The 12,878-nt window shown below is 48.7% G+C and overlaps 1 protein-coding gene across 2 annotated transcripts in view; it reads right to left on the reverse strand.

Moving 5' to 3' along the window:
* Window positions 1-2,202: 2,202 nt before the first annotated feature.
* The window catches only part of LOC139056267 (zinc finger protein 316-like), a 70,872-nt gene continuing 60,196 nt past the window's right edge, over window positions 2,203-12,878 (reverse strand). For both annotated transcript variants that reach the window (XM_070534352.1, XM_070534353.1), the window contains exon 3: window positions 2,203-12,123. In XM_070534352.1, the coding sequence (XP_070390453.1) occupies window positions 10,278-12,080 (1,803 nt within the window). In that variant the 5' untranslated portion in view covers window positions 12,081-12,123 and the 3' untranslated portion in view covers window positions 2,203-10,277. The remainder of the gene's footprint in view (window positions 12,124-12,878) is intronic.

Here is a 12,878-nt window from a genome sequence, read left to right on the forward strand (position 1 = left end):
GTAAAGAATAATTAGAGAGTTTCTGAAATGGCAGACGCAGGCAAGGCGCGACTTCGTTAAGTTGGTTGAGCATTCCTTGGGGGGGGGTTGCACGAGGCATAGGGAGAAACAAGAATGTAAACACGCACACCACATTGCTCTGCGAAATGAAGGCACACATGGTGGGTGTTTTCATGTGCTCGTGTCTCCATCTGTTCAGCATTTCAGTCCAAAGAAAAAGTACATAGGCAGCTTGCTAAAGGACTTCAGCATAGCTGAAAAATGGTGTCGGCATCGCTGTGCATGTTTTAGACACTTGGCTTGGGGGCCTGTCGTATGTTGGGCTGACATTGCATGCCAACTTTGCAGCCGCTGCGTCTGCCATTTCTAAAGCTCCCCATCTAACCAGCAGCAGGTGAAAGAATTGACAGGACTACAGCCACTTCTCTGTGGCATTTTCAAACACTAGACCTGCTGAGAGAAAAAAAGAGTGTCTTTAGCTAAAGCATAGTTTTGATACAAAATTTAGGGAGTTAAGGGCTAGCTCTAGGCGAGGCCGACCTTATCAGTATTAGCTTGCTGATTTACTTCTTTCTTGGCACATTGGTCGATGTCACGCCGGCTTCTGAGCAAGCTGGTGTTATTAAAAAAAAAAAAGCATTGTCATGCTTATGCAGTGCGAGTTACCACTAAAATAGAAAGAAAGGAATAAAGCAAATGAGAAATTGTTGTCCAAGGCAACGAGCTACTACGGATGCACAGTAAAGATTTTTTTTAGCACACTTGTCACACATTCTATCCACTCTCAGCACAACAGGCTCAGACAAGACAAAAATGCATCGGTGTTCACGTTGTCTGCAGACTCGTCCAGTCGGCCACCACAAGTAAATACGAAAACGTAAGAGATCAAAAATGGGCTAGCGACTGCCCAAAGGGGGGAAAAAGAAAGGGTGGTGGTAAAAAAGCAAAAAAAAGAGAACATACAGGAGACTAAGAAGAGGGCGATCCGCGAGGATCGGTCGGAGAATCAACGCATCGTCGCAAGACTAGATTGCAGTCTCTCCTCCTTCGAGACGCACCTTTCTACCACTTTATACCCTGCATAGTTTCATCCAAAAAGATGCCGGGGAAAAAGAAAAAAAAAACTGCTTATGACCACTTGCAATAATTGACTGAGCAGTGTATAAAAAAAAAGGGGGGGGGGTGGTTCCTCTCTATAGAAAAGAGGAGGAGTTGGGAAGGAAGCAGCAGTTTTGCTGGAATGAATCGCGAGCAGCCCCCATTCGTTCTACAGAACACAATCACTGGCGACCAGCTAGGCACGACACCTCGCTGCTTTTAGGGAATACTATCTTGTACATCACTGACTGAAACGCGAGAAAAAAAAAAAAAAGCTCTGCAGGGCTGCTGCGGCTATCACAGAATCTGGCTCGATAGGAACTGCCGAACCAAGAAGAAACAGAGGGCCAACTCTTGTTGCTTTGCTCTTTCTTTTTAACACTTCGAACTTAGGTTAAAAAAAATGTGTCTAATATTACTGCATATCATAAGATGAAAAACAAAAACGAGAAAGCATGTGCCAAAACAAAACATCGAGTTAAAGATACACAAAAAGTCTCCACTATGCAGTAAGGGAGACAGGATCAAAAAGGTGGGCGACAAACTGAGACAATTTTGATTACCAAGTCAAGAGCTCATGTATGATAAAGTATACTGCCAAATAAAAGTTCAGCCATAATTCTATCAAATGCCTCCGGAGAGCCAAACGACTTGAGTATCTATTCATTTCCAAAGGTGATGGTGTCGCATTAAAAAAAAAAATCTCAATGCACCTATTACCACCAGCAACAAGGACTGCATTTCATTATCTGGAAGCAGCACAGAACCTGTTTTAGACTAAGCCAGCAGGCGCAACGGTGCCAATCACAGGGATTCTTTACCCTCCTCGACATGCAAAGCTTCCTCGAGAAAAACCACAAGGTGAAGAATGAACTGAAATTCGAACTCGGTGGCGACTGTGCACATTATTACTCTGCAGACCACAACGATGACAACTTCTACAAGAACTACTACTGACAGTACACTTTTTCATTTTTTGTTTCATTTTCCTTCTTTGAGAAGACCACCGGGCCGGACAGACGGGCAACATGCGCTGCTAACGCAGCAGTCCCCTACACACACATTTCTTGACGGACGACACACCTTCATAAAGAGAGAAGACAATCACGGTGAGAAGAATTTTAAAGAAAAAAGCGAGAGTGGGAAGGGAAACCAAAGGAGGAAGCCTAGTCTTACTAGGACATCCACCCAACAACCATGTCAACATAAAAAAAAAAAGGCAGCTGTAATTAGGGGAAAAAAGAAACCACATGTATATATATGAAAGACAGTGAACAAACACTCTTGACACAATGCTTCGTCGTAGCGCGAACTCGCAGTTCACATACATAATCTTGTAGCCCCCTCTTCTTCCTTTTCGTCTTCTCCTTCCACCTCCATGTTTCCCCCGCCCCATATCCGTTTTGCACAATCGCCGGACCGCCGTGTCCCACGTACGTATACAAAGAATCCAGTGCCCTTCTCCCGTGGGGAAGGAGGGCAGCACGTCACCGGCACGAGAGTTCCAGCTCGCGATGACCCCAAATGGTGGCCAACAAGTCCTACATGCCACTATTGCGGCACTCACTTAACACCACTGTCCACTCTTGTTGCTTTTGTCAACGTCGTCTGCAAGGCGATATCTTCCGTCGTACGGAGCAGCAGTGCAGCCCGCAGGAACCGCATTTGACAAAAACATTGCTGTGTGTGTTGCCCTCTTCACTGGCAAGTGCACACCTATGCACACACCACTGCTTTGATGCATGCATATGATCACGGGCCGCCCGGCACACACATGGGCGGGTATTGCATTTCACTGACTCGCGAGCCCTATCCTGCAATGTGGACACATAAGCTCTTTTTTTTTTTTAATCTTGTGCCTCTCCTTTTCCTCACAGGTTCTTGACTTAGGAAAAGGGAGAAAGGGAGGGAAAACGTGTAAAACAATATGCTGGTTTATAACTAAAACAGTAAATAATGTCGGCGACAGTGTCGTGCCGCCACCTACCTACTACCTCCCTCGTGACACCTCGACGGCAAAGCATGCCTGGTAAAACCACTGACGTATGGCCCGCCCATCCAACAAAAGCGCCCAGCCCATGACGGGCAAAGTTTAATCATTATAGTATCCCTCTTGACAAATGCTGCACAAACACCGGAATGACCCCACAAGCAAAATAATCGCAACATCACCTTTCGCTGCTTCACTGGGTCACACAAGAAAAAAACAACTGGAAAAGATGTGCTGCAACAAGTGCAGCGTTTCCAACACTACACGTACACCAACGAGCGATCAGAATGAAAACGAAGATTATAAAAAATGCACCACGGCAAAATTTTCAAAAAGGAAAACGGAAAGGGCTGAATGACATCAGAGAACAAGAATGCAGTAAGGACAAACGGCACGAGACACTGACGAGAGAATTTTCAATGAGTCTGCGATCGTGCGTGTCACCACAAAAATGGCGCTGGGTAATTTGGTGGGCATGCAGAGCCCATGCAGCAAGCATAGAAAACATTCGCACGTCATGTTCAATCGAAGTCGCTGGTGGTAAGTGTTTGAAATGTTGGGCGCCGCCTGTCGGGGAGGACCCATGTATTGATGACAAGTGGAGAGGATGGCTCTGCGAGGCACCAGCCGAACACAGGATGCGCAGACCCATTGAAAGTTCGTCTCTTTACAACTAAAACACGCATTTCAAGAAAAAATAAAGTCCACCTATACCTTGAAAGTTGCTTTCATGCATGCACTAGGCAAGCAACGTGCACATTCCACTCTCCGGGAGCTGACGCAGCTATGGGCAGCTGCGAGGCGCAACTGGATCATCCGACAGGCAGCGCAATAGACGACTTCGCTTGAAATTAACCGAGAGGACTCACATCAGTATAAGCTCGTGCGTGTTTTCTACACTTTGCATCCTCAGCTCATGGTGTTCTGTGAGCATTGTTTACATTCTAAAAAATTTTCTCCATCACGGCCCAGCTGGAGAGTTCCACGTGCAAACGTGCTTCCGTAGTGCGGACATGAAGGGGGGATTGGAGAAAGAAAAAAAAAAAACAACTTTCAGAACAGTGCCAACACTGTTCCCTCAACTTTGTACTGCTTCTCTCACGTAACCTTGGCCCACAATTAGGAATCGTGGAAGAAAACGAGGGGGAATATGTACGATACACCGGTAACATCGGAAGGAAGGAAGGGAGGTTTTGAAAAGATGACAGCTTTGCTGTGCTAAGCCACCGCGCGCCCGGCGGAGAAGCACAACTAAACCATTTCATCATTATCATCAAAACACGTCGCCTCCTCCCTTCCGCACCGTGCGACGTCACAGGAGGACACACTACACAAATCACAAGTGACGTGACGGGTGTTCACAAATGTGCCGTAATGCTCTCCGAGAAAAGCCCATGCAAGTCAAAGTCAGCTGCTGTTCCATGCTTTTTGGCAGACCTGCCATGAATAACATATATGCGGCATACGGTGCTGAAACTATGGCCCTTTACACATTTGAATGCCTCACCAGTTTCATTCGGAGGAATTAACTCCTGGATAAATTGCTACAGGCTGTTTTCGGCACACAGCGCTGTTACACTTTCTGCTGCATAAATTGTGTCTGGGGAGATGGAGCACCTGATGCGGTGCCGCCAGGCACGAACTGGGCATACTAAAAAAAGGCAACCTTGTACAGCTTATGCCAACACAGATACAGTCTGATGTCAAGTAAATGCATTATATGATAAGTTTCAACTATAATCCATCGCCTTTTTCAAAGCTTTCCTATTTTTAAAATGACATTTAGGGCTGGTAAATTATTTAACTCTTGAACAACCAAGCCTGAGCTGTAGACATCCTAGCATTTTGTACCAATATCGCCAAGGACGAGTTGTACTTGTCCAGGTCACAAGCTTCTTTGGCTTTGCTTGTCGGAGATGAATCATCAAGTCAGTTTGCGTCGGGCATTTGATTCTCGGCACTTGATCATATTCCTTGATGCTTTTGATTCCTTTCATTATATTCTCAGATATTTAGGCTCGAACTTTATATGTGAACCTTACATTACGCTCGAACCTTACATGCCGAACCTTACAGTCGCTTAAACAGACTTCTTAATATCTTGAGACAATATAAAAGAATGTGCATGTATAATACGTTTATCGAATTCAGACGTGATGCACAATAATTTGCTAGAAGGGAACACAGCAAACTCTGTAAACATTTTAATGAAAGAACTTAGGAGTTTAGAGGGGTAAATTTCAGTCATATAGAAATGTCTATTACAGAGCTTAATCAATGTTCCCGCTAAGTCCACGTTAAAACTGACTCCAGCTTTGTATGACTGAGGCAGTTTGCGCCTTTTAACAAAACAATTACAGTTCTATAAATGCAGCAGTAGTATTTGGGAGCATTGTGGTGTCATGCCAACAAGTACATATTGCAGTAAATGCAAACCTAAATGGGCAATGTTTGCCTTAGTTCTAAAGATAGTAAATTTTGCCAACGAGCTAGCATATTTCATAAATCTTTAAAATTTTCTGATACACAAGTTAATGCACAGCGTGTTAGATTTTGGGGGGATCCTTCGTAATGTAAAAAGAAGTGTTTTTAATTAAGGAGAATTATTAATGCACATGCCCCCGTAGGCCTTTCCAGAAATTTGGCTTGAAATACTTTAACAATAAAAAGCAATAAAATCTCACCCCTATTCAAAACCCTACAGATGCGAGTATCAATATAGCTAGCAAGTTAATAATTGTGCTATCGTCTAGACAACTGGCCATACTAAACTTTCTTGTGGCTGGATATTCTTCAATTATTGGATACAATATGAGTGGAAACCTCTCCGACAGAGCCCAATTCTGAGGCACATTTATTTTTTGGGAAGCGCAAGTAGCATTGCAAGCTGAGCTCTTAAGAAGCTTTTCAAATGAACAGTTCTTTATGTGCAAATACAGCAGCACTACTGAGACAGCCAATGCAGGCATCAAGGCTAACTTTTAAAACACAGAAGCAAAAGGACAGAACTTTCTGACATTAAAGTTATATTTCTCTGACTTTTACCTCAAAAGCTTGTAAAAATACTTCGAAGGATGCTGGGTGCTACTGAATGATGTGAAAGCGAATAAAAGTGGAATGCATTTTGTTTGGTTTGCTTCAACATGCCGCGCTGGCTTTCCTTGCACCAATACTTAGATATTGTTTAAGCTAGCTATTTTAAGAAAGATGTTTAAGTTTAGCCAGCTTCAATGCTACATTTCTGGAATACTAAATAGTCAGGTCTCACAGCAAGCAAAGCCTTAGTAAGCACCGTAAATAAACACGGATGGCGACACCACCTTCGAAATACTCGTATAAACTTCTTTCACCCTCGTGGATTCTACAGGCATCTACTCCTGGCTAATTAAATGCTTGTACATAAAGAGGATTACACTGCATACGAAAGTAAGCAATGATTAAACCCGGAATCTTTTGGCAAGTTTTTCCAGCATGTAACCTGCCCGTACGCGTGAAAAGAACTTGAAATGCACGACGCTGCACTGACATTGTTGGCATTACTGTTCAGGCGCCAAATTTAGGATGAGAAATCTTGCCACCGTTCTCCCCCGATTTCGTGTTTCACCATTTAGTGTTCGTTTAACGCAGCAACAGTGCTGGTGCCAGGTGCAAACTTTTACCTCCTGCCTGGTTTCATTAATGCTTCCTCCCCACTAAACAGTGGTCGATCTCCAACAAATCTCAGTACTCTTGCAAGCCAATTTCAATTTTCTATGACAAGCTTGAACCGTGCAAGTCATTCAACTTAAGTCCTCGGCATTCGGGACCACTCTCAGTCCAAAGAAGTGCCGCTGGATCAGTACGGGGGAAGATAGCACATGATGACAGAATTACGCATTTCCCATATTGCACGGACAGCTGTGGTTACTTGGAACAAGTTTTCGCGTGATGACGGTCAGTAAGCAGGCATGAAGAGAAGCAAATCGAAACCTAATCAGGAAAATAGAATGAAACTGTGAAAGTAAATGCGTACACAAGGCCAAGGAAACTCAAGATGAGTGTCAAATGGAAAAGTAATTGAGAAGACAGAATACAAAGGAGCCTGTAGGAGACAATGCTACAGGGGGTGAGCAATGATGGACATGTTCGCGACCAACGTAGATCAAGAAATGCACTATTCACAGCCAATGACTGCCTCTAGATGATCTTGACCTCACTAAAGAAAAACTGTACGTTAAGACTTGCACTTACTGTGTTCATTAAAACTTTCACATACTATTTCACTTGTTCTGTTTTCATGCCTAGGCTAGATACTCTACCAAAAAAAGAAAAGAAAAGTGCTTGATTGATAAACAAAAAGTGGAAATAGAAGCTTCCAGCAACATTTCTAGCCCCCCCACCGATAACCCAGATGTAGATTGGGCCAAATTTCAATGGCACAGATAAGCCATGCAAGAGATGTGAGACATGAGTATACTAAAGAATAAACAACCATTAGAATGACTAAATCTCCAAGAATTGTCTCCTACAAAGAACAGGGTAGGGATTTTAAAAGCAAACAAAAGAAGTGAAGCACACTGTGACATAGATGAGAAGACTGACAATGGGCCACATAAAACAATGAGATGTAATCTATATGTAAATATATATAATATATATGTATATATCTTACGATACTATTTTTTTTTCTTTTGATCTTCGCCACTTCTTCTCATTTTTTTTTTCCCAATAAGCACACCGACAGTGACATGTACGGGACATTGAATTCAGCTACGACGGGAGACATGGTCAAAACACGGCAGTAATTTTTTCATCACGCCATGCGAGATTTGAAAAAAATGATGGGTAAAAAAAAAAGCTAGTAATAAAAAAATAAAGATAGGGGAAGCAGCGCCGGTGCCACGAAGTGACAACCGTAATGAACGAAACCTGTATGTACATAAGACAAGGAAACAGAAAACGCCACCCCTGTAAAACAGCAGCCAACAAAGAAAGTGAGAGCTGAGCTATAAAGGCGGGGGAAAAAAGTCTGTGCCATGACTTGTGAGATCCAAAAGTACGTATGCAGGACACAACGAGAAATGTGAGAGAGCACCATGTCGAGAGCATCTGGAGACCAGAAAAACTCCTGGGGGCTAAAAAAGACCAAAACAAACAAAATAACAGGAACAAGGTGGCGCATCATGAGTGTCTGAGAAGAAAACCAAAATGAGAAAACAGCATGAGAGACTCTGAGAACCAAGGGTCAAAGTGAACGAAGTGGCAAAGTGAAAAGTGGGGGGCAAAGTTAACAAAAGGCCAGAGTGACTTGACGGATAGTGATGCAGTAAGAGGGAATTCTTACTTGCAAGAATCAAGTGATAAAGGTGACGAAGCAGGTGCAGATAAAGAACGGAAAAAGCGCTGCAGCTCGGAAGTTATTGCGACAGCGCCAGAGCAGACGGCAAAGTGACATGACGACAGTGGCACAGAGTGAACACGTGCTCGAGAACCGAGGCCGACGAATTGAGGTCAAGCCAGTTGTGTGTGGCAAACAGCACCTTCGGCAGTGTTGCAAAGATGCAACGCACTTCCTGATACTAAAATGCTGCAGTTTTATGGTACACAGTAATAACTGTTTCATTTTCCAACTATGGGACAACCTCTGCATATATACACAGCCTTTGCAGCGTCTGCTTGTTTAGTTGCGTGAATAAACTGATTCTACTCTAGAGAGACTGGAATGTGCACTGTTTGTGCACTACGTTTTGTGCCAATGTATGCTGCACCAGTTATAACTCCAAGATGGCTGCGTAGATCAGCAAAGAGCATATTGCGCCATCTATAGATCAGCTCCAGGAAGTCGGCTACTTAAGTTGCTTGGCAAATGAGGCTCTAACAGTTCTCTCCCCTCCGTATGCTCAGAACATAGCAATGGCTCCTCCATGTGCATGTTCTAGTATTTAGAACACACATAGCACATTCTGCGGCATATGTATCCAAGTGACCCAACGCCTAAGAACTTTCCACGTGTGTCCATCACTGGAACACGCCTACAGGTCATCCACTATCATGTTCTACGAACTAAAAACAAGTAGTGGCTTCATGTGTAACAACCCGGAGGGAACGCATTAGAAACGGAGGGCCCTCCTAGAAGCCGCTTACTGCTAAAGGTTGTGCTGTTTTGCCACACACAAGTTCTGACTCCAACAGATGATGGGTTATGATAGTAAAATGAAAGACGGGGAGGCTAACAAGGTTGAGTGTACCCTGGCACCTTTTGAAAAATATAGGCAACATGAGTGTAGAAGGGTGGACAATGTTGTGACAGTGAAGAGAAGAGAAAACGATCACAGACACCTTTTTTTTTGTTTGTTTGTTCTGCCCACATACACACAACACCTCGCGGCTCGCGACTCGGTTGTGCTGGACAGAGAGACAAGACGGAGCACCCCTTTTAATGTCACGGTAGGTCGGCGCTTGTACGGCGAAAAAGAGAACGGAGCCCAATTAATTTGGCAAGTGTTTTACAAAATCAACACTAGTAATGAATGATTCAGTGATTGAAAGCCAGGTATCCAACACCCCCAGCCAAAAATTGATTGCCCCGCTGTGTGGTTCTAGAAGTGTTTTGCCCCTAAGCTCCTGTGCAAAAAAGCTCTCTGCCTGTAGTACGAGACACATAAAAAATTGAGGCAGGCCGGGCATGCTCTCCTCTTTGTTTATCACCAGAGGATATCCTTGAAAGTAATTGAGACCCTCGCACCATATAGTGAGCGTGTTGACGGTTGAGACTCGGGTTAGGTAGGAAAAACAGGACAGGAGCACTAAGCGTGAGCTTGTAGACGTGGCAGCAGACAGACTGCTGTGCCCACATGCACATAAGAGAGAAGAACGCAGTGGAGAACCCGAGGGCAAGTCAAACAACTGAGAAAAGAAACAGAGGAATCAAAGAAAGGCAGGTACAAAGAAGTGAGAGGAGGGCACACTGCAGCAGTATGTACAGTTGTGGTGGCGGGCAGGGTGCCAAGCTATGGCTTGCAGCACGAGGGCCAAAGAAGAGAGAAACCCTGGTCCGAAGAAGAGTGCGGGCAGGAGTTGGGGGAGGTGTGGCGATTGTTGTTGAGCAGGGCTGGCCGTGCACGCCCCCCGGGGCGTGAATGGGGTGGGGGGGGCGCAGAGGGCGAACGCGGCGCAGGCTTCTTGTGTGTCCTCGTCACGACCCGGCTCCTCACTCGAGCAGCTGCGAGAAGTCCGGGTTGGCCGGCGAGTGGAACGAGTCGCCCCCGCTAGGATTCCCGGTGGAGCCTAGGTGCTGCGGCGCCTTGTCGTCAGGCGACGCGGCGCCGCTGTGCGGCTGGTGCTGCGGTGAGCCGGCGCCGAGAAGGGCAAGCCGCGATGCCAGCGGAGGGTGGTGCAACGACGACGGGTAAGGAGGCGCCTGGAACCCGCCGTCGTAGTGGCGCGGGTGCACCAGCCAGCGTGGCGAGTGCGGCGGCGGAGGCGCCGGCGTCGGCGGCGCCGAGTAGAAAGGCCGCGGCGGGTCAGGCCCGCCGGCTCCACTGGGAGGACCGGGCGATGCGTCTTCGGAAGGCCCGCGGCGCAGGTCGGGGCTGAGCGGTGTCGGGGGACCGCTGCCTCGCGCGGGCGACTTGTCTCCGCCAGGGTGCGGCTTGGGCGACGACGTGCCCTGTTGCTGCTGGGCAGACGTGGAGGCGAGTGAGGCAAAGGCTGCGGCGGCGGCGGCCAAGTGAGGCCGGTGAAGGAGACCCCCGGTGACAGCCTGGGTGGCGCGCGAGCCCCGCGAGCCGTAGCGGCGGGGCGGCAGCTGTCCCGTGTGACGCTGCATGTGCGTCTTGAGGTTCCCCTTCTGGGAGAACGTTTTGCCGCAGAGAGTACACGGAAAACGGTCCTCCTTGTTGTGCGTGCGCATGTGCGTCTGCATGTTGCCCTTCTGCGAGAAGCACTTGCCGCAGACGCCGCACGCGAAGGGCTTCTCCTTCGTGTGCACGCTCCGCACGTGGGTTTTCAGGTTTCCTTTCTGGGTAAAGCGTTTCCCGCACGCCTCGCAGCCAAAGTCCTTCTCGCCCGTATGGATCTTCATGTGCGTGTCCACGTTGCCCTTCTGCGTAAAGCTCTTGCCGCACACCTGGCAGGAGTAGGGCTTCTCGCCCGTGTGGATCATCATGTGCGTCTTCAGGTTGCCCTTCTGGGTGAAGTACTTGTGGCACACCGGGCACAGGAACTGCTTGGTGGGCGGTGGGCGCGGCCGGGGCGCACCCCCGTGGCCCCCCGCAGCGCCCCCGTGGTGCGCCCCCCCGTGGTGGTGGTGGTGGTGCCCGTGGCCGTTGGTGCGCTCCAGCAGCGATGCCGGCGTCAGCGCCGCCTGTTGCTGCTGCTGCTGCTGCTGTTGCTGCTGCTGTTGCTGCTGCTGCTGCTGTCCTGGCGGCGGCTGCTGCGCCGAGGCCGAAGAGCCCAGCAGCGGTCCCCCGCCCTTGCGCTCGCCCGGGCCGCCCAGGGCCGAGGCGGGCCCGAGGGGAGGCGGCCCGCCCCCCACTCCCGGCGGCCCCACCGGCCCGCCCCCGTGCGACGGCCGCGGCTGCTGCTGGTCGCGCAGCGTGTTGCAGATGGTCAGGTACTTGTGGCACAGGTCGCACGGGTACGGCTTGTCCTTGGCGTCCGGGTGCGGGCACTTGTGGTGGTGTTCGGCGGCGGCGCCCAGCGAGGACATCTTCTCCAGGTAGGAGGACGCGGCGGCCAGCTGCGAGATGCCCGTGCCGAAGTGGAGCGGGTTCTTCTTCAGGAACAGGTTGGTCAGGCTCGCCTGGTAGCCTGGCGGCCAGCTCTTCTGGCTGAGCGCCGCCGGCGGCCCGACCCACGAGTAGGCGCCGTTCTGCATCGGGGCCCCCGGACCGCCGCCACCACCACCACCGCCGCTGCTCGTCGGCGGGGCCCCGTAGCAGTCGCCGCCGCCGCCGACGCCGCCGACGCCCGACGGCGGCTGGCCCCCGCCGCCGCTGCTGCCCAGCGGCATGCGCCGCTCCAGGGGAAGCTCCAGGGTTCAGCCGGGACGGCGCCTGCGCGGTACGAGAGGTCGAGACGTCGGCGCCAATCAATCAATCAATCAATCAATCAATCAATCAATCAATCAATCAATGCCGTTAAAAGCAATGTTCAGCTCGATTGCAACGTGGCATCGTCTCGCCGCTAGTAACAGCCTAATGACTCAAGCTGGTCGCTTATCCATAATGTCGGGGATGGGACAAGAAGCAGCTGCAGAGGAGGCGGGGTAGGAGGACAGGACCACCAAAGAACGATGACTGCATGGTGCATGCACCGAAGATACAGGGCATTGGATGCCAAGTTTTGAAAACAAAAGAGCAGAGGCGACGTCTCAGGTCGTCGAAGGTTATCACGCTACGGATCTTTCGGAGCCGACTTTAAAACGGCGCAGAGATATCGTCGCAACCGCGACACCGAGGTCGACATATCGACATTGATGTAGGGTTCGAAACCCCGTACTCATAAGACAGCATTCTCGTATTTTCACATCTCTTTTCGGCTACCGATAAACACCAGTTTGATTACTTCCGCCCCCCCTCCCCGCCACGTGTATTTTCCGGGGCCACGCGGGTGCGCCTCGCCCGGAGCACCTGTAAATGTCGCTTCTCTGCATTGTCAAGGACAATGCGGCGAAGTTTTTTATGCGCTGAAATATCGACATCCATTTTTATGTGCGACCAAGCGCATCGAAACACGCATAGCGCTAGGTGTACCGGTTAGGCATTATTATGACCAAGCCCAGCACATATAACATGAAATGTGCGTTTTA

This window comes from Dermacentor albipictus, chromosome 2 (assembly GCF_038994185.2).
Source record: "Dermacentor albipictus isolate Rhodes 1998 colony chromosome 2, USDA_Dalb.pri_finalv2, whole genome shotgun sequence".
NCBI lineage: Eukaryota > Metazoa > Arthropoda > Arachnida > Ixodida > Ixodidae > Dermacentor > Dermacentor albipictus.